The sequence below is a fragment of the Planococcus citri genome, chromosome 4 (genome assembly GCF_950023065.1).
Source record: "Planococcus citri chromosome 4, ihPlaCitr1.1, whole genome shotgun sequence".
Lineage (NCBI taxonomy): Eukaryota > Metazoa > Arthropoda > Insecta > Hemiptera > Pseudococcidae > Planococcus > Planococcus citri.
Genome location: NC_088680.1, coordinates 35748126 through 35770286, shown reverse-complemented (window position 1 = coordinate 35770286; position 22161 = coordinate 35748126). Strand labels below are relative to the sequence as shown.

The following is a 22161-nucleotide window of genomic DNA, read 5'->3' as shown; positions in this document are numbered from 1 at the left end:
GGTACCCCAAAAGTGAGAAAAATCAAGGAGGTTACCAAGTTAAGCCAGACCTCAAGTATTGCCATCCGTTCACTGGACACCCTGTATGTACGAGTATAAATGTGATAGATTGAAAACAAAAAGTTGATCACTCACCATGAGAGTTGTTAAGGATGTTTTGGAAGTTGTACTTTCTTGGGTGAATTTCTTCAATTGGTCAACTTTACTGGACTTGGACGACTTTTTGGCCTCATTTTTTTTAACATCTTGATTTTCAGTGGTACTGGAATTTGAGAGTGTGGCATCTTTTTGACTAGCACTAGATGATGCATTTGATTGAGTATTTAGAGAAGAGGAAGCACTGCTTTCCGATTTTTGTGCCGCATCTTTTACCACATCGTTGGATACTGAATTAGATGAAGATGACATTTCAACATTAGTCGATGCAGATGCAGTGGCATTTGTGTCGGCATTGGTCACATGTGTATCCAGCGATTTTGTTTCATTATTAGTTTCATGAGTTGCTGAATCATTTGATACAGAATCAGAAGATTTATCATTTTTCTGCTCAACATTTGAGGCAGCAGTTTTCAAAGAGTCAAGTTTCGCACTTTTCTCATCTGCTATCTTATCTTCTTGTGTAGTTTCTTCAACTTGGACCACTTCTTTAGTATTTTTTTTCACCTCGATGTCATACTCATATTCATCGTCAGATGCAGTAGAATGATTTGAAACAGAATTATTTTTCACCGAGACTGTATTTGTCACAGTAGTGGTTGTAGTAGTGACTGTTTTGATAACTTGGTAAATAGTAATACATTTTTTCAACACAATTATCTGCTCTTGAGACAGTTCATAGTTTGTATTCTGCTTAGATGATTCTTCCACATGTTTCAAGATTTCAGAGCCTTGCTTCATCGTGTTCAGAATATATTTCGAATGATTTTCCATTGTATCCACAGATTCAGTTACACGAGTGTTGAGACTGCCAAGCTCATCTACAGATTGTTTACTCAAATCTGAGGAACTAGTATTGGAATGTATTTCATTATACCAAGTATCGACATCAGTGCTTGATTTGAATGAATCACTGTTCAAATATGTGAGAACTTGTTTGTAGTTCTCATCATCATCAGCTTGGTAGGTGGTTTTCTCATTTATTATTTCATGTAAGGCGGAATTTGATTGACTATCTAGTTTTTGACAAGAATTGAAGAAACTAGAAGTTGTATGATTGAGCTGAGTTTGAACTTCTTTTTTAGCTTCACTGTAGTACTTGCTGGTGTTTTGGACATTTTCTTCTACAGCATGTTTGATGCTGGTTTCATCAGTCATGGAACTCAGGGATTGTGTGGTTTTGGTAAATTCTTCACTGATTTGGCTCTTAGCATTGCTCACATTGGTTGTGATTTTCTGTTCTGTATTGGATATTGAAGTAGAGCTACACATATCCTGGTCATTTTCATTAGCGACTTCCACAACATCAGCTGAGGACTGATTTTTAGTCACATTGGACTCTGCTTTGTTTGAACTGTCTGTTTTTTCATTATTACTTTCACTACCCATACCAAAAACATCTGCAATTGATCTGCCAACATTGGATACCACTGAACTTTGAGAAGTGTCGTTATTTTGGATAACATTGTTTTCATCTGTCTTGGCTTTCTTATCGTTGGATGTGGTAGTAGTAGTAGTGGTGGTAGTGGTAGTTGTGATTGTCTGAATAGTTTGATAGATGGTGATACATTTTTGCAAGATGATAATTTGGTCTTGAGTAACCTTATAGTTGGAATCTTGCTTGGTGCTTTCTTCAATTCTCTGAATGACTTCAGATCCTTCTTTTATAGTGTTCAAAATATATTTTGAATTATTTTCCATTGAATCGACCGATTTGGTGACACTGGTGTTGAGAGTGTTCAAATTGTTGATAGCTTGTTCACTGATATTTGAAGATACGGATGTGGATTTATCTGATTGAATAGTTTGGAATAGATTTTGAACCGTATTACTCGATTTAAATGAATCACTCTTCAGATAAATTACAACATTGTCAAATGATTGATCACTATTCACCTGGTAGCTATTTTTACCTTCCAAAATTTCTTGAATCACCGTATTAGTTTCAGATTTACTTTGAGAATTTAATGTGGATGAGAAAGACTGAAGATTATTGAAGAAGTTGGTAGAAGTTTCAGTCAGTTGGGTTTGTACTTTACTCTGGACTTCTCCATAATATTGGTCTACTTTGGACACATTATTATCAACAGCCTTTTTAATGCTGGTTTCATCTGAAAGGGATCGTATTGATTCAGCTGTTTTCGTGCACTCTTCATTGATTTGGTTCTTAACGTTACCAACTTCAGAAGTAATCTGTTGCTCAGCTGTGGAAACTGAGGTGGATTTGTTAGACTGCGCAGCAGTGTCCACACTGACGGATTTACTGGAGTTTATTGTGACTGAATGAATAATTTGGTGAATGCTGATACTTTTTTGCAACACTGTGATTTGGTTCTCAGTTAAATGGTAACTGGTATTCTCTTTGGATGATTGTTGAATCTCTTTAATAACTTGAGATCCTTTGTCTATAGTTTCTAAAACATAATTTGAACATTCTTCCATAGAATCAATTGATTTGGTAACACGATTGTTCAATGTATTCATCTCATTAATGGTGCATTCACTTATGCTTGACTGATTTGTTGTGGAACTTGTATGAATTTCTTCATACCAACTTTGTAATGAGGTGCTCGACTTGAAGGTATCGCTGTTCAAATATGAAATCATTTTTGAGTATGTTTCATCAGAATTGCATTGGTAAGTATTTTTACCAGAAACAACATCTTGTAATACACTGGAGTCTTGTGTATCCAAAGTTGATGAAATCTGTTGATAATTATTGAAGAAATCTGACGATGCTTCATTCAATTCAGTTTGCACTTTCTGTTTGGTTTCATTGTAACATTGGTCAACTTGACTGACATTATCATCAACTACTTGCTTGATACTTTTTTCATCGCTGAGAGACTTCAAAGATTCAGAAACTTTGGAGAATTGGTCGACAATCTTACTTTTGACATTCTTAATATCAGATGAAATGGTTTGTTTTACAGTAGCTACTGTAGTAGAAGTTGTGATAGTTGTAATAGATTGGATTGTTTGATAGATAGTCATACATTTATGAAGATATGTGACTTGATCTTGACTCAACTGGTAAGTGGTACTCTTGGTAGTAGATTCTTCAATTTGCTTGAGAATTTGTGAGCCCTTTTCAATGGTATCAATGACAGAAGACGAATTTTCCTGCATGGAATCAATTGATTTTGTAACTTTCTCATTTACTGTGCTCAATTTATTGATGGTGCTTTCACTAAGACTTGAAGACTCGCTAGTTGATGTTGAAGAAGTAGACTTGATTTCATTATACCAGTTCTGAATTGTGCAACTTGATTGGAAACTGCTGTCAGTGAAATAAGAAATCATACTTGAGAATGATTGATCATTTTGATATTGAGTTGAACTTTCATTCTTTGTAATATCTGATAAAACTTGTTTTATTTCAGAATTTTCTTGTTTTTCAAATGAAGCAGTTACTTTTTGATAGGTATTGTAAAAAGAGGAGGATGAATCAGATAGAACAGACTTGACTTTCTCTTTTGTTTGAGAAAATACTTGGTCCATATTATTGATGCTATTAGTTGCAGCTTCATTGATACTATTTTCATCAGTTAGTGATCTTATGGTTTCAGAAGCTTTATTGAATTCAGTGTTAATAAGATTCTTTCCGCTGCTAATATCAGATTCCACTGACTTTTTGGTTTTAGTATATACAGTGGAAGAGAATGTTTGATGTATGGTAATGCATTTATGAAGATATGTGACTTGCTCTTGACTCAACTTATAGGTGCTATTCTTAGTAGTTGATTCTTCAATTTGCTTGAGAATTTCAGAGCCCTTTTCAATGGTATCAATGATGGAAGATGAATTTTCCTGCATAGAATCGATTGATTTTGTAACTTTCTCATTTACTGTGCTCAATGTATTGATGGTGTTTTCACTAACACTTGAAGACTCACTAGTTGATGTTGAAGAAGTGGACTTGATTTCATTATACCAGTTCTGAATTGTGCAGCTTGATGTAAAACTGCTGTCAGTGAAATAAGAAATCATACTTGAGAACGATTGATCATTTTGATATTGAGTTGAACTTTCATTCTTTGTAATATCTGATAGAACCTGTTTCACTTCATTATTTTCTTGTTTCTCAAGCATGGAAGTTACTCTTTGGTAGGTATTATAAAAAGTAGATGATGAATCTGATAAAACAGATCCAACCTTTTCTTTGGTTTGAGATAAGAATTGGTCCATATTGTGAACACCTTTAGTTGCTGCTTCATTAATACTGTTTTCATCAGATAGTGATCTTATGGTATCAGATACTTTATTGAATTCATTGCTGATAAGACTCTTCCCATTACTAATATCAGATTCCATGGTCTGTTTGGCTTCAGTGGTAACTGTAGTAGTGGTGGTTGTCATCACTGTTTGAATAGTTTGGTTAATGGTTACACATTTCTGGAAAAGTGTAACTTGTTCTTGAGTTAACTTATAGCTTGTATCTTGCATCATGCTTTCTTTAACTTGTTTAATTGATTCAAAACCTTTTTTCATGGTGTCTAGAACATAAGTTGAACTTTCTTGCATCGAATCAATGGACTTTGTGACCCTTTCATTCAAGGTACTAAAATCACTCGAAACTTTTCCACTTAGACCACCACTCAATATAGACCATTCAGATTCTTGGGTGCTTTTCTTAATTTCTGAATACCAATTTTTAATAACAGTAGATGACTTGAACACATCATTGAAGCATGAGAGCATGAAGTCGTTTTCTGTCTGACTATGATTTTCACTAGTAACCACTGTTTGTAAATTTTCTTGCTGCATATCAGTTGACAGCTGTGTAAACATTGAATTAAAATCAGATGATTTCTGAGAAAGCTGCTCTTTTACTGTTTCAGTAGCATGAGAAAATATATTCTCATATTTGTCCACCCCTATAGTCTCTACTTGTCTGATAGAATGATCATCTGATGCTGATGAAATGGACTGAGAAATTTGCGAATAGGCACTGGTGATTTCTTCTTTAGCATTGGTAATATCACTTTGAATTGTTTGTTGAGCAATAAGTGTTGATGTTGAGGTAACAGTATTCTGAACACTTTGATAAACACTCATGCATTTTTGCAATTGAGTAGTTTGCTCTTGACTCAGTTGATAGGTATTACCTTGTATCATGGAAGTTTCAATTTGTTTGAAAATCTGAGTGCTACTCTCAATTGTTTGAAGAATGAATGATGAACTGGTTTCTAATTTATCTAAAGAATTGGTCACTTTTTCATTCAAACTGTTGAATTCCTGAATAGATTTTTCTTTCACATTGTTGGATGTAGATGTAGAACTACTAGAACTGATCTCATTGAACCAATTTTTGACAGTTACACAGGATTTGAAAGATTCACTGCTGAAATATGACAATGTTTCTTGATAACATTGCTCATCAGATTTATAAGTGCTTGAGCTGCTTTTGATACTTTGTAAAGTAGAGCTAATTTCATTGAATTCTGCATGAGCATCAGTAGAAATCTGGGTAAATGAAGTGTGGAAACTACTCAACGATTGGAAGAGCTCTTCTTTAACAGTTTCCTTAGCTTGAGAAAATATTTGCTCAAATTTCTGCACTCCTTTAGAAGTAATTTCTGTAATGGAACTATCATCAGTACAGGAAGAAATCGACTGATTTATTTCCGAGTATGCAGAGTTCATTTTATTCTTAACTTCATTAATGCTGGTTTGAATGGATTCTTGAGTAGTGAAAGTAGAAGTTGTAGTGACTGTTTGAATGGATTTGTAAATACTGATGCATTTCTGTATTTCAATGACTTGATCTTCAGTGAGCTGATAAGTGGCATCTTGCTTCACGGACTCTTCAATTTGTGTCAACATTTCAGAGCTTTTTGAAATAGATTCAAGAACATAAGTTGAACTAGTTTCCATTTTTTCAAAAGAGCTAGTGATTTTATCATTCAGACTACTCAGTTCTTTGGTACTTTTTTCATTTGTAGTAGAAAATGTCTCTATTGATGTTGTGGATTGAATATCAGTGAACCAGTTTTTAATTGATAAACATGACTTGAAACTTTTGCTATTAAAGTATGAAACTGTATCCATGTAGTATTGGTCACTATTCAACTTATATGAAGTTTCATAATTTTCAATATCTCTCAATGTTTTGCAAAGTTGGCTGGAGCTATGGCTTTCAAAACTTGTAATTGATTTCATGTAAGATGAGTAAAAGCCAGATGATGCCAATGATAGCTGCTCTTTAACCGTATCTTTAGCTTGAGTAAACAGTTGTTCAAATTTGTTGACTCCTTTTGAAACTGTCTCTTGAATAGATTTTTCATCAGTAAGAGTAGATACAGATTCATTGATTTTTGTGAACTCTTCACTAATTTGATTTTTAACAGAAGTTATACCATTAGTGATTGTTGTCTGAGCAGTCTTGGTATCAACTTTCAAATTTCCCACTTTATGAGAGACTGATACACACTGCCTTAATTGTTCTTCCTGGTACTGAGTCAGCTGATAATTCAAGTCTAGTTGGAGAGAACTTTTGATTTCTTCTATGATACCGTATCCTTTTTGCACATTTTCTACAACATAAGCTGAAGTTTGTTCAACTTTGCTGAATTTCTCATTTATCACTTGCTTGAAGTTTTCTATGGTGTGGCTAGAACTTTCAGTCTGTTTTGTATTAACTTCACTGTAAATTTGTTTCACGTTCACTGAACTAGTGAAGCTGTTGAAATCAATATTAGTACTGGAACTTTGTTGCTCTGTTGAAGAAACACTTCTACCACTAATAACTGATAGCAATGCTGTATTCAAAGAAGAGCTACAAGATGATTGGAACTCATTAATTTGACTAGTCATAGATGTATAAAATGACTCAACGTTTTGTTTTATAATTTCATTGACATGGGTTTGAGTAGTTTGGAATATATTTTGGATATTTTGAATGCTAGATTCGATCTCAGTTTGAATGACACTTTGGTCAGTTGAAGTTTCTAATTTTGTTTGAATTTTTCTATACTCCAAATCAATCTCAGATCTAGCACTGGTGATTGTTGTACCAATAGAACTTATGCTGGTATCTTGATAACTGTACTTCCACAATTCATTAACTGATCTAGCTACGCGGAATTCTCGGATCTCTTCTTCTGTTAATGATACATTAATATTTTGTTTGTTTTCACAATTTTCCAGCTTGATCAAGACATTATTTGCCTTTTGCACATTTTCAAGGACATATTTACCAACATGACTAAGATTATCAATTTCCATATTCATTTTATTTGACAAGGACTGAAATACTTGAGAGCACTTTTCTTTCAAATTTTGAGAATCAACAAAATTGTACTTCTTCATGTACTCGAAAGTATTTGACACAGTTGTTAGTGATTGATAGTCTTGTTGAAGCATCATTTGCATAAATTTTTGGAAATCATCATCAACTGTTTTGCAATCACCTTTATTTATATCCTGTAAAATTGTAGTTTGACTACTAGTAACTTGGGAGTGTAATGTGGTAATAGTTTTTTGATACGAGTTTAGGAATTCTTCCACACTTCGTGTAAGTTCACATCTGGTGTTATTTTTCAGTTCATTGAATATAGTTTCAGAGCTAATGATCGATTCTGTTATAATGCTTTCCATCTGTGTAGAATCCTGCATTGATGTCAATGTTTGAGAAACTTGTTCAAACTTTCTTGAAATCTGCAGCCTAGCATTGTCAATTTGAGCTCTCAATTCTCGCTGTGAATTTTCAGCATTCACATTCACATATTTACCAATGACATTTACCATCCCATCAACTTCTTTCAATGCAGTAAGCTCAGTTTCATCGATGGTCTCCGTTTCATCAGTTTGTTTTTGGAATTTTGTTTCAATGTTTGATAACACTTGCATGCCTTGAGAAAACTTCTCAACAAAAACATTCAAATCGTCGTGAATTTTCTCAAGTTCAGATTCAATGCTTTGATTGGTTTCATCAAGTTTTGAATACATGTCAGTTTTCAACTGACTAATATCAGAGCTAGTGGAAGAATTCATAATGGTATCCAAAGTAGTGAAAATTTCCTCAGATGTGTAATAGCCAGTAACATATTTTCTAGTATTATCATTCAATGTGAAACTGCTGTCTTGACCATGGAAATTATCTAATTGGTAGCAAGTTGTCTTTTGTTGTAAAATGTATAGCTTTTCATTGTACTCAAAAAGAACCCGGCGGATTTTTTCTTTGATTGCCAGTGATGCTTTGGTAAGTGCTTCAAATATGGATGTTTTCAATGTCTCAACTTGGCTTTTGAATTGTTGCATTTCTGTACACTCGGATGTTTGAGTTTCGAAATTTTGAGTAGCTATCTGGATCTTTTCTTTGACTCTTTCAAAATAAATGCTCAAACTTTGAATCTCATCCTTGTTGCTTTTTATGTGCAGAGAATCAATTATTTGTATGATATTTGAAATACATTTCAACTTTTCGTCGCTTATTTCATAATCAATCTTTTGGCTGGCTTCATCTTTTATAGCTTTTAAATTTTGAATTTCTGTTGACATTGTGTTGATCATCTTCAGAACTGTTTGGTTTATCTTATTAACTTCAGAATGAGTGACTGTGGTTATATCTTGTATTTCTCGAGTGACAGTTTCTTTATTTTGAGTGCTTATTTCTTGGTTCAAAGTTGAGCAAAGCTTTTCAATATCGATATCAGTTTTTTCGAGCAAATATTTTGAAACAACTTCATCTTGGTTACTCGAAGAAGAGCTTTCATTAAGATACAAGTCTTCGATAGTTTTGGAATTCTTGATTTTCCGGCGTTTAATGATAATTATCAATTCTTCAAATATGGTCACATATTTTGTTATTACTGTTTTCAGAATGGTTCTGCTTTGAATTGTGTAACTTTCAAGGCACATGTTGTAATCCAAGACACTTTTTGAAACAAATCCTTGAACGAAGTTGAAATCATTCATGCTACTCAATTCTTCCAAAAGTTTTTGATTTTTTTGATCAATTTCATTTTGAACGTCACTAGTAGCAGCTTTAAAAGCTTCCAATTCTTCATCGTCAGTGAACAGCTGTCTTTCCAGAAGAAGTTCGATCTTCAGACTATTGATGGTACAAATGAGCTTTTTAAGTTGAGCCAGGTCAGCTTTACCTCTATAGAAATTCAAATAATATCGGAAACCAGTTCTGTTGCTCTTATTTTTCAAGTTTTGCAAAGCTTTCACTCCTTTTTTGAGTTCTTCAAACACATACAGAATGGTGCTTTTCATGGTTTGCAAATCAATGCCTACTTCGTTAGTGATAACACTAAGTTCTTGCGTAATACCCGTTTTAATTTCTTTCAAACTTTTCATCGATTTTACATGGTTATCAATTCGTTGAAGCAATTCATTCATTTTTGCAGATGATAAATAATCTTCGACGATGTATTTGTTGATATCTGCATAATAGGCATCTGTAGTGTCAATATCTTGCATATATAACAAATCCTCCGCTTTAGATTTCATATCGGGATTGATTTTATCCAAAATGGATAACACAATATTGTAAAGTTGAAAGAATTGATTGACAACTGTGATCACACTGGTGATGACTTTCTTATTCAAATTAGTAAGAATAAGGCTATAATTCTTGAAAACTTGGAACATCCTCGAATCGATTTCTTTTTTGTCATCGATGGATTTTATCTCCTTGATAGTGAGTATCAGTTGTTGCATAATTTTCTTCTCGCTTTTACGGAAAATTTCACCACAACCGGATTCATCTCCACCGGGTGTATCAGCACTCAGAGATGGAATAACTGGTTCTGAATCGGTATCTGGTTGGTTTGGAGTAGTGGAAACTGGTTCAGAGACAGGGCTGGTTGGTGTACTGCCAGGATTCATAGCTTTAGCCAGGAAGCCGCAATTTTGCAAGTTGTATTTGATATACTGCTCGTCATATTTTGTCGGATAGGTGCCGCTTTTCTTCATAGAGAGGGAGACTTCCTTGGTCAGGGTGATTCCTTTGTAAATTCTGTTCAATAATTGAAGAGCAGCTTTCTCGATGCTGTCAATTTCTTCTGTAACTGCGGTTGATAAATGTTTGAGTTCATAAAGTGCCACACTTTGAGAGTAAGAAGCTTGATTCAGTGATTCGGGCACGCTTTGTTGCATAATTGAATTAGGGTTGTAATTAACGCTAAATGACTTTTCCAGCTCCAGTACGGATTCGTTTGTTGCATCGACTCCCGAATTGTAAATGTTTTGTAGATCTTGAAGTTTATCCGAGTTTTTGGATTTTGCTGCGCTGATTGCGCTGCTCAATCTGTTTGACAAAATAAGACAAGAGAAATGAATATTTTAATTTCGAATTTTGACAGGGGTGTATCCAAAAAGTTTAGCATATTAAAATTCCTCAAATTTAATGCGAGATATGGCTATAGGTTTTGATTCGAGAGAATGAATCCAAATTTTCGGAAACCTCTCTACTCGACCCCCCCCCCTCCACTTCCACACACACACAGAAAAAAATACAAAATCGAATTTCTCACTGGAAAATTTAAAAAAAAATTGAAATTCATGGAAGAAAATTTGTGAGCAACGTTTTTTCAATTTCATCAGAATTTTTTGATTTTTTCACTATACCTACCTTTTGTCCAAATTCACTACTTTTTCACCCCTAAATAAAATCAAAAAAAAAAAAAACTTGGATTTTGAATTTTGCGTCATGTTACTCGCTATCCAAAAATGGTATTCAAAATGAGTGAAAAAATTGAAAAAAAAATCAATTTTGCATCATGTTATGGTACTCTCTGTTTGAAAAATTTCATTCAAATAGTGAAAAACTTTTTGATTTCAAATATTACATCATTTTATTATACGTACGTCCAAGAATTCCATTAAAATTCAGAAAAAAAAGATTTAAAAAATTAAATTTGAGATTTTACTGCATTGAATTACATTTTTCAATGTTTTGAAACAGTTCTAACTTCAAAATGCAAAGTTCTCAAAATAGTACCCTGCATACACCTTCAAAATTTCAAATTTGTCAAACAATAATTTCTATACGTAGGTAGGTACCTAGTCTTTTGGTTTTTTTTTTTTTTTTACTTTATTTCATAGCTTAACTCGGATTTAATTTACTCACTGTTCAGGTCATACTGCATAAATAATAATTTAAATGTCGTAGAATGTAACTAGAATTCAGAAAGAAACTCACTTTTTCAAAAAATGATCACCAAGTTCAGAAAAATGGAACCTCACGCTTTTAGGAGCGTTCTGCAAAATATCGGTGATACGTCCCAATGCTTCCCATAATTTTGGAGGCACAACGGAGGCATCTTCAGCAGTTTCAACTACTTTCGTCAAGTCATCGATTACTTTCTGACAATCAGCTCGGCATGAATCAAATATTTTTTTGCAGTCATTGGCAACAGCACCTACTGAGAGCACGTTTAAGCCTTGGAATCCAGCCCATGATTGTATATCTTCTAGTTCTTCGTTCTGCACGCTCTGTTAAGCCGATACAGAAAATTAATTTTGAAAATCGTAGTACATAAGTAATCACGAATAGGTAAAATACAAATGTAAAATCGATGTCGAATTTGAAAATTTACGCTCATCACACTGGAAAAAAGTTTCCAAAGTATTCGTCGAAAAAAGAGAATAATTCACAACGATGACACGAAAATTTGATATTCACGAGGTTCGACCCTGAACTAACGGCCACGTCTTCCATCCTTGATACACCTTAACATCATTCTCGCGTGTCAATAAACACATCAAAATGATAATAAAGTTATTTTTAAAGACATCCGCTCAAATGTAAATTTCAAGTTTCACACGATTCGAACACCTACGTACCTAAATATTCGTCTTTCTCGAAATTAAAATTCGCGAATTTTATTAAAATATAGGCAAAATATAAACTCACCTTCACGTTCAGCACAGAAAACAAAACGAATACGTAGAACAAAAGACGCGAAATTTTCATCTTACAAAAAAAACCACGAATGGTTTTTTCCATAATTTTGTACTTCGATTGTACGAGTACAGGCTACACAATTATCCACCACAAGGCGCAATGCAGGTACCTAATGAAATGCTAGCTAGCATCCAAACCATTATCAATTTTTTTGGTCCGCATTTATAGTACACTTGAATCAATACACATTGCAAGTTGATGTCATAGGACGTCAAAACACATTTTTGTGACCTAGAGTGGGATTAGAATGGTGGTTAAATTTTTGCACAAATTGAATTACGTTCATCTTCCCAAATGATGCACCTAGAGAGCAAATATATTCGAAAATATTGAACAAATGCGTATGATGTATGACGCAAAGAAAGTTCAACATTTTGTAATTACGTTGGAACGATTTCGTCAATTAGTATTGAATGAAAGATACTTCCACTTACCCACGTAATCGCCAAAAGTTTACTTAGTGTGGGCTTGGTTTTCATATTTTTTTTTTTTTTTTTAATAGTAAACTCAATACGTAGTGAAAATAAATCCGAACGTAAAATTGAACAACGAATTCAACAGCGAAAAAAATGGCTGCAATGTTTCTCCCCTTCATTTCGTCATTTTTTTCAACATACATAAATTCATCGAATAACAATATAAGTATAAAAGTGATGAGTGCTTAGATAGACCTATTTGTTTTTAAAAAACGTTGAGAATCTTGGTCTCAAAAATATTCCCAAACCAATCACTCATTCCTCTGTCCTGAATACTGCAACCTATCACTCTTTGGAATCACAAACATTGCCATTTGTCGAATATAAAATCAAATTCATTCGCATAAGTGCTTATTTTTCAATCATTCGTACAATAAAATATGCAAATTCACGCGATTAAGCGATTCAGTTCATCGACGATTTGCTAGGTTACATATCATAGCAACTGCACATCGAAATGTACTGCCATATAATTAGTCGAATGTATCACAGCTGTTTTAATAACAAATATTAAATCAACTAAAAAATGACAGTCTATTCGCATTTGTTTGCTGTATGTCTCGATTCTGTGTTTAAAATCTGTGCTACGAAATTCGAGCTTTAAGAATTTCAAAAGATATTGCAATAAAATCGCTGCGACAATAATTTGGAACAGAAATAACCAGCTTCTCAAATTTTTTGAAACGAATTTAAATTAGATATTGGATACCTATACTAATTATGTATTGTAGTACGATGAGTTTTTATGCTCAAATATCCCAGGGCGAAAATACACCAAGTTATAGCAATGAGATCGTACTCGTAGCTATCCAGCGACGATGTTACCTTCAAAAACAATAGGAAATATTTACGAGTAATAAGGTTAAAGCTCCGAACACCGAAAGATAAATTTTGACTTCGTTATGTCAACCTTGTACGAGAATGGCAAGTAATTATTTATATATGAAGAAGTTTAATTTGTAAATATCACGCTGTCGCAGATAGGTAGGTACTTGTTTATCTGTGTTCAGTTCATCAAGAAGTTGTGTTTTACACGCTCTCAAGTTTTCAACACCGGTGTACTGAATTCACACATGGAAATCATAGACATAAGTGAGTGCTTTTTTTCTCGAAAATTTATCATTTTATACATATAGTTCGTACAGCTATACGTTATTTCCACTTCAATTTTTGGGTTTTTATATCTACGAGTATGTACTTATAGTAAGGGTTTCGAAGATGCTCTTAAATTGACTCGTTTTGCTACTTAAATCTCAAAAAGAGGAATGAAAAATCTCAAAATGCATACAAAATTACAAAATCTACCCATTTAACAATCACTTTGATTTTGATGGAAAAATAAAAAGTATAAAATCAACGTCCTCGTTACGCCTGCACTCCAGTGCATCTGAGTGATATGATTACAAGTACTTCATTATCACGCGGTTGTGTAATTAATTTGAAGAATATAGATTACTTTCAATACCAGTTTGTCTTCAGGTTACTATTAATTAATTCAACATGTAATCTAAATTGTACCTAACAAAAAAATTGCACTCGAATAACTGCATTATATCAGGAAATATGCGCATTTTAAATATTGAAGGGGAGGCAGGGAGGGGTATTGATTGTTTTTCAACCGCCATTGCATTTTTGGGACGAGAGTGGTCGTGAGGACCCATAAAATTTAAAAATTTTCAGTCCCCAAAGCAAAATTTTTTTTGAACACTTTTTGGCTCGTAGAATATAAACTGCCAACTGTTCGTAAATAGGTAGGTCCCTAGGTACCTCGAAATTTTAAGCTAGAGACTTTTAGAACATTTCTGCCAAATAACCTAATTTCAGAATTCAGACACCCTGTCCTAATTCAGCGTGTCTAACAAAACTCTCAGACAAAAATCATGACTGTTTCATGGCCTGTTTTTCACATTTTTACCACAAAAAATACCCCCCCCCCTCCCCATGAAGAAATTAAATAACTTGAAATGCCAGAACATTTCCATTCACCGACGCAAGCTGTTAAATTGTCATGTCTATCAAGCCCAGTAAATAGGCAGGGTGTCTATAACAAAACCTGAAACCGAAAAAGAAGTACCTTATTGGAAGGACCTTTTCGAAGGACATTTTCAAAATCGAAAATGTACTGATACCCCCTCCCCCTCCCTCTCCCAATTCAAATTTCCAAAAAAAACTTCAAAAATATTTCATCATTTTTAAAAAAAAAAAACAACAAAATAATCAAGAAAATATGTGCATCGGACAATAGAAATACGTAATCAGTTGGTTTTCATTAACAAAATACATATTTAATTGTTTGCTATTATACCTACCTATTTAATTATTTTGACGTATAAAAAAAGAAAAAATTCTGAAAAATTGAGTTTTCATTTTTTGCTAGATTTTGATTTAAATTATTTGAAAAAAAGGACCTTCAGACAGTGACAGAAAGAAAGACTTTTATCAGTTTGTTTTTTTTTCGAAAAGAAATACCCATACGCAAAAAAACAAACTTTTCCTGACCTTCTGGATCGGAAGGATCTGATGGGTATAACAGCCGATTTACTTGTCGAACAGGGTCGCCATTTTACAGCATCAAAAATTGAGTATTTCAGTTTTTTTATTTTTCTGAATTTTTGAGCAAATTTTTCATTTTTTTTTTTGTTTTTATTTCACGGGGTTTTAAACAACTTTCAAGTATGTTTCGAACAAAATTCATGACTTTAACTTGAATTTCATGATTTTCACGACCGTTAGACACTCTATAATTTCGGTCAACATTTTTCATTTTGACTGATAAAATAAAAGGAAAAAAATTAGGAGGGAAATTGATCATTTCTCATCTGGATTTTTATTATCGGTCGAATCTGTTTTAAAAATTGTGTCTAAATTTATAAGTGTTTTGACAGGTCTTTCAAAATTTAAAGGATTTTCGACTTTTTTCAAATTTTACGCACCTAATTTTTAGCTTAACTAAAAACGTCAATTTTCGGTCAACAAGCTCCATTCCTAACTCGGGATTCTTTTTTGAACGTCGAAAACACCAAAACTTTAATCTAATATCTCAACGCAATGCGTTATTCATGATGAACTTTTTTCAATTTTGAAATAATTCCATTTTCATCGTCCCACAACTCCCATAACTCAAAACCCAGTATCTCGTCTTCCTCTTGTGTATCTGACATGAGACATGACCACCTGTTACAAACACGATGGAGATTTTTTTACCGCGCATTATCATCAATGATATTACGGAAATGATGTTCCTAGAGAACTTTGGCAATATTTTAAAAACTGGTTTACCTTCAATGGTCTTATCTAAGAGTTATACTTTATCACTCAACTCACTGTCGATTTTTCTACCATGCAAATGAATGAATCAAACAAATCTGTAGAAACTCATAAATCAACTCAAGTGGTACTTCATACATTTAATCGACAAAAATTTTCAATGGTGCTTGGTGTAATATGAACATTTTAAAATCATTCACGATGCAGTCTATGTAAATGGATAATAAAACAGTATAACAATCTTTTTTTTTTTTGAATAAATACACACTGGATATTGATTTGTGGAACCAGGATCTGACATATTCCCGATTCAAAACTTGAAATTATTGTACAAGTGCCTCTGAACTTTGAAAATGTTCGAACATCTGTACGTTAGGTGTACCAACAAGGTTAGGTACGTAACACATGATTGAAATTCCAGAAATCGCGAATGTCAATGTTATGAATAAAGAAATAATCTTTTTAAAAATTGAAATTGTATGCATTTTTTGCAGTATGTTGAATAGGTATAATTGCATTGAAAGAAAACAAATAGATGATAGAAAAAATAGTCCGGAATATTTTGTATATATTTTCAATTATTTTTTGAATTGATTTTTTCAGGGTGTTATGCAAGACTATGGGGAATAGTTTGGATGATTTTTTGGTGGTACGTAGTTGTGGCGTTATTATTTTGCCCAACTGCTTTGGCCATGAAGATATCAACGAAACTTCAACATTTACTTCTTTATGAATTATGGTATATACCGATGGAGTCTGTCTAAGCACAAGGATCTCGAGAATTTATTAATAAGGCGATTAATAAGTTAATCGTATCTAAGTATGTATTTCAATTTGTACCAGTTTTTTTAAGGGTAAAAATTTGAATACAATTTTGTTATTTTGATGAATATAAGCCCAAGAGTGTTAGAAAATATCATTTGCAGGAATAATGTACAAAACAGTAATAAAAAATGAGATTGCGTTTTCAAATGAATTAAATTATTAATACAAAGTAAGTAGCAAGTACATTTCAATTAATGATTGGAACACAGATTTTTTTGTTGAAAAAATCACTAAGTAAGTACTTTTTTCACTGCCTTTTTCAAACCAAATTTTTATAAAGCTCTCCACTCGACCCCCCTCCCGTCCCCTCTCCTCCGCACCCAATAAATTGACAAAATCATTTTTTTTCACGGGGAAATTTTCAAAAAAAAAAAAATGAAATTGGAAGAAAATTTTGAATACAAAGTATTTTTCAATTTTGATCAAAATTATATTTTAAAAAAAACAAATGAACGTATTAATGAATTTTTCAATCACCTTTTTGACTAGATTTACTACTTTTTCACTACCCAATTTACTACTTTTATTACTTTCATTACCTGTTAGATACCCTGAGTAGTGAGTATGTATCAAAAAGATAAATAAATCGGGTAAATGTACCTGTATATTAGATACGTATAATACTGATCGTTTTCTTTCTACTGAGATGAATAGGTACCATACTAAACTTCGAATATCTAGCACTTGCTAAAACAGTTCCACTGTCAGCACATTTTATCTCAATTTCAATTGATCTATTTGTTTTAAAAATAATGCTAATTTTTCAAATTCGTACAAATTAGGTAGGTAGGTGAAGGTGTGAAATTACATCAGCGGCGAACATACATACAAAGTATCGGGCCATTTTAAAATTTATTTATTCAGCTGCACGGATATACAAGAGTAAGCTTTATAAAGTAGGAAATTCAGCACGTGGAGTCATCATGATGATACAGAAGTACGTATTCTACGCCTATACAATGCCATATAAAAGTAGGTATCCAGGTACGTAATATTCGTAAAATTTCAGTAATTATTTCTCATTTATTTCTCGTTTAAGAATTTTTACTAGCGAACTGAAAAAAATTCAAAGCCCAGTCGTATCTTTTTTGAAAACCATTAAACCCTGACCTCGAGGCAGTAAACAAATTAGTCCACATGGTGTACCTATTCTAATTTATTTTTTCATAATAGGCATGTATGTAGTATGTACGCTGCAATATGAACCCAGTACTGGTTTTGAGTGAAAGGCAATCGACGCTTCTCCGTCACCTCGAGAACAATTTAACAGAAGTAGCCGTAGACGAGAACATTAGAAGTGGTACCTAGTCGCACGTTTTGTGTCGGAGAATACGATGGTTCTTCATTAACGTGTTCGATTAATCACAGTATAATTAATATTATTGATATCTTGTTCAGTTCCTTTTGCGTTTTTAATGTTGAGTTGATGTGTACCATAAAAATTATATGAAATTGTGAATATTTGCCAGCTATAGTCGTAGGGTTAGGTACAATGAAGGTAAGAAAAAATCAATTTATTTACAGATTCTGTCTATCTGTAAACTTATTGAAATATTCACTGAAGGATTAACCAATTAATACCTAGCTAAAATCGTATTGATGCTAAAAGAATAATTTTTTCTGCTTTTTTCACTACCTTTTTTTCAATCAAATTTTCTGACCACCCCCCCCCCCAATTAACAAACTCAAATTTTTCACCGGAAAATTTTCAACAAAAAAAATCGGAATTGGAAGAAAATTTGTACATGAAGTTTTTTTTCAGTTTTGATCAAAATTGTTTAAAATAAAATAAAAAAATACCCTACCTACATAATTTAATTTATGAAAGTTATCAAGTGCATACAAATATCTCCCTTATTGTTTGTCTCAGGCCCGGAGAACAATTGCGATCATAAGCCTTCTGGGTACGATTTCTCAAGCAGCAGAATTACTTAAAGTGCCTCGAATATATAACGCAATAATCACATCGGATAAAGAACTACTACCAAGTCAAGCATTTCCAGCTTTATCACCGGTTCTTCAGAGTATTCATTTTCCACACTTTGCAAACACATTATATCATCAACCAATTAGCAACGTACCACTTATGACTCAAAATTCACCTAAACAATACAACAGACCTATCGATCAATTATCTTACGAAACATATGCAAAAGATACACCCGGACTAGGTCTACCTTGGAAAAAAGATAATCCTCCAAACGACTCAATTTTGCCTAAAAAATCAACTCCGGTATTATTCAGACCAAATTTGAACCCCAAAAGTAACCCTACAAATAAAGAAAGTATACCGAATATTATACCCAACAGTAATTTCAGAAGCAACGCGGCGAATACTAAAAACCCACTTTATCCTCGCTACAACGAAGAGATTGGTCAAATATTCAACGTCGCGAATTATGAAAACAAAAAAGTATACGCGGCTTCCAGTCCAACGTCACTTTCCCCTACTACTCAAAAAGTTTATTTAGATGGTAACCCTTCGAATTTATTTTCTACACCGCGACAAGTTAATTCGCGAGCTCAATCTCGACCTAACAACGATCAATTTTCAAATCCTCGATCCTCAGATAAGAATCAAAATCAGCCAGAATTTGCTGATTTGTCGTCTCAATTCAATCTGCAGAATCAGTTTCAATACTTCAAAAACAATGCACCTAAAGATAAAAGCATAGCTGATGTTCCTCCTCCACCTTTGCCCGTTGGAAGACAAGGTGCTCAAAGAAGTAATGAAAATGCTCCTGTGAATCCTTTACAATTGGCAATTGGCATTTAATCTTATGATAAAGTGAAAATTTTTAATGCATACTTATCTAGTTGAGGATATATTAGGTAGGTAGTTAGGTACCAATGCAACATGTTATGCAAGTAAGTATCCAGTTTTGTAGCAAGTGCGCACATCTAGTATGATTATTGATTATGTTCGTAAATAAGTGCCCATGCTACCAGCATAGCCTACCTTAATACCGGCTATAGATAATTAAAGGCGAAAATACTCAATTTTGACCAATTGTTACTTCCATCTACATTATAATTACATTACTATATGTATTTGATGAAAAAATAATTTGCATGATTTTGTTAATTTTGTTACATAGCATTTACTTTTAATTACGTTAGACGCCTGACAAATCTTCTAAATAAAATTAAAAGTATATTTTCTTTCATTCAATGTGAATTTAGTCTTTAAAATTTTTATTTACTTATTACGACTTGGTCACTGTTCGGAGAGATATTTATATATTAATGATGAAACCACAATCAAATTTTTTTTACATGCATTGGTGTAAAAATTATTTTACCAACTAAGTATTTCATTTTTTGAAATTTCCAAATATTTATTTTTGTACTTTTCAGCATAAATGTTGATATGAGGAAACTAAGCATTTATTATTAAAAAAATATTTTTTTTCAAAACGTAATATTGCTGACTATTAATTTTTGCAACTTGAACTGCTTTGAAGAAGTTCTTATGTGTTTGGAAACTATTTCAAAAAATGAAACTATATCTGCAGAATCAATTTTTAGCGCTTCTGGTTTACCCTATATATCACACATGATATGTTTTTTGCAAGACATGCTTAAATCATGTACCTACTCGATTCATCTTAAAAAAAGATAGAAAAAAATGAAATTGTGTTATTTCTATAACTAACAAGAATTGTACGAGTATTATAGATAATGGAAATTATTTATCGGAATCAACAATCGTTCGCTCAAATCCATTGGAGTTGAATGTTTCCTCGAATACATCAGATCCGGATAAAACCGAGGTAAGCTGAGAACTCCGAATTTGAAAGGAGTATTGCGAAAGAATGGTTTTAAGAAGCAAATTTTTAACACTGTAGAAACCAGGTAAATCTGATTTTATGAAAAATATGAAGGAATGATTCGTCAATTCATTCTTTCTATCAACTTTTTACATAGGTACCTATTGCAAATACTTTTCATCTCATAAAGGTTTTTCGCGTTAATTACTTTCAAAAGAATTTCATTATGACTTCGTGTTCGTGAGTTTTAAATACTTAATAATATCGATTTAAATTTTCTGAAGGGATTCTTAGAAGCTGAAGGAGCCATAAAAAAAATGAGCGATTATTTTGACAAGGATACACTTCTTTCTGAAAATGATTGGAACTGTTTAAAAGAGCTGAAGAAAACTTTGCAACCCTGTTATGATGCAACTGTTCAATTTCAAACTCAAAATGCAATTTTATCGGAGCTGTTTAAATTCTGGACCGAATGTGATGTTGCTTTGGAACTTTTAGGTAATATTTAGTCGTTGATTATGACGTGCTGTTTCAAGAAATTGAAGTTTTGTTTCCTTTTGTTTTGAATTTGTAAAAAGCCAGGATATGATAAAATTGAACTCAATCATCTGTATTTGACATTGACAAGTAGGTATTTGATTTTTTTTAGGTTCACCAGCAGCAGCAAAAATACGCGAATGATTGGCTGAGAAGGAAAAATCATTGTTTAGTAATGTGACGTTTTTAACAGCAATCTTTCTGGATCCGCGTTTCCACAACATTTTATTGAAAATCCAAAAAGTAGAGGTGAAACAGCATTTATATAATTTGTTGAAGAAATTCGGTAGCGAAATTATTGAAACTGATGGTCAGGATGTCGATGTACTTACTTAGTGAAGAGAGTGCTGAAGGTATGATTCGTCTGTTTTTTCATTTTTTCATTTATAGTTCATACCCAACTAATATTTTATTTGTTTCCAATTTTCATAGATGGAAATCATGAGCAGGCAAAAAGAACATCAAAACCGCATCCAGAAGCATCAACTTCAAAAAAATCAAAACCCAGCCCTAAAATTTCAACTTCGAAAGCGAAAGATTATTTTAGCAGAGAAGAGATCAACAAAGTGCTTAAGCTTAGCATGGATAAAAAAATTAAAACTGTTGATAAAATCATAACGAAAGATGTTGAACAAGATTCTTTTTTTCAACAACTTGATGAAGAAATTTCTCATTACATGAATGCGGCGAGGTTAGGAATTGACGTGATGCAGGCCGAGATTGTAAAATATTGGGAAGAGAATAAAAACAGACTGAAATTATTATTTTTCTGCACCAGAATTATTTTCGGAGTTTCAGGCACAGAGGTCAGTGTTGAAACTTTGTTCTCAGAAATGAAATTTGTCTTGAATGACCAACGAATGTCGCTATTGGAAGATGCGATAGAAGATGTTAAGTTTGTGAGACGAAATTTTGGATGATGTTCCTTTGATTGTTTTTTTTTATACAATTTTATTGTTGTTTATAACGTTAAATGAAATCAATTTTTCGTTTTTTTACTTTGTTTGTTTTTACTACTTGAGAGTTGTGATTATTGGTACTTTCAACATTGATTTTTCTTTGGCGGTCTTTTTTAATACAATTTTATTGTTAACTGTTGTTTATAATGTTGATTGAAAGCAATTTTTCATTTTTTTTCTTCGTTTTTACTACTTGTGATTATTGGAACTTTCAACTTGAATTTTTCTTTTTTTTAAAATGCAATTTTATTGTT

At 32.8% G+C, this 22161-nt stretch overlaps 2 protein-coding genes across 3 annotated transcripts in view; one reads left to right on the top strand and one right to left on the bottom strand.

Annotated features, from left to right (window-relative positions):
• Positions 1–22161, bottom strand: part of LOC135843464 (mucin-3B-like) — a 40193-nt gene that overhangs the window by 1130 nt on the left and 16902 nt on the right. Inside the window, exons 1-3 of one of the 2 annotated variants that reach the window (XM_065361371.1) lie at positions 12023–13983; positions 11309–11601; positions 136–10414 (exon numbers count right to left, since the gene is read on the bottom strand). In XM_065361371.1, the coding sequence (XP_065217443.1) occupies positions 136–10414; positions 11309–11601; positions 12023–12115 (10665 nt within the window). In that variant the 5' untranslated portion in view covers positions 12116–13983. Of the gene's footprint in view, positions 1–135; positions 10415–11308; positions 11602–12022; positions 13984–22161 lie in introns of those variants that run through there. The other variant, XM_065361372.1, reaches the window with a different exon arrangement.
• LOC135843475 (uncharacterized) lies at positions 17867–19798 on the top strand. Its single transcript, XM_065361389.1, has 2 exons — positions 17867–18139; positions 18512–19798. The coding sequence occupies exons 1-2, from the start codon at positions 18134–18136 to the stop codon at positions 19415–19417; spliced, it is 912 nt and encodes a 303-aa protein (XP_065217461.1). The 5' UTR covers positions 17867–18133; the 3' UTR covers positions 19418–19798.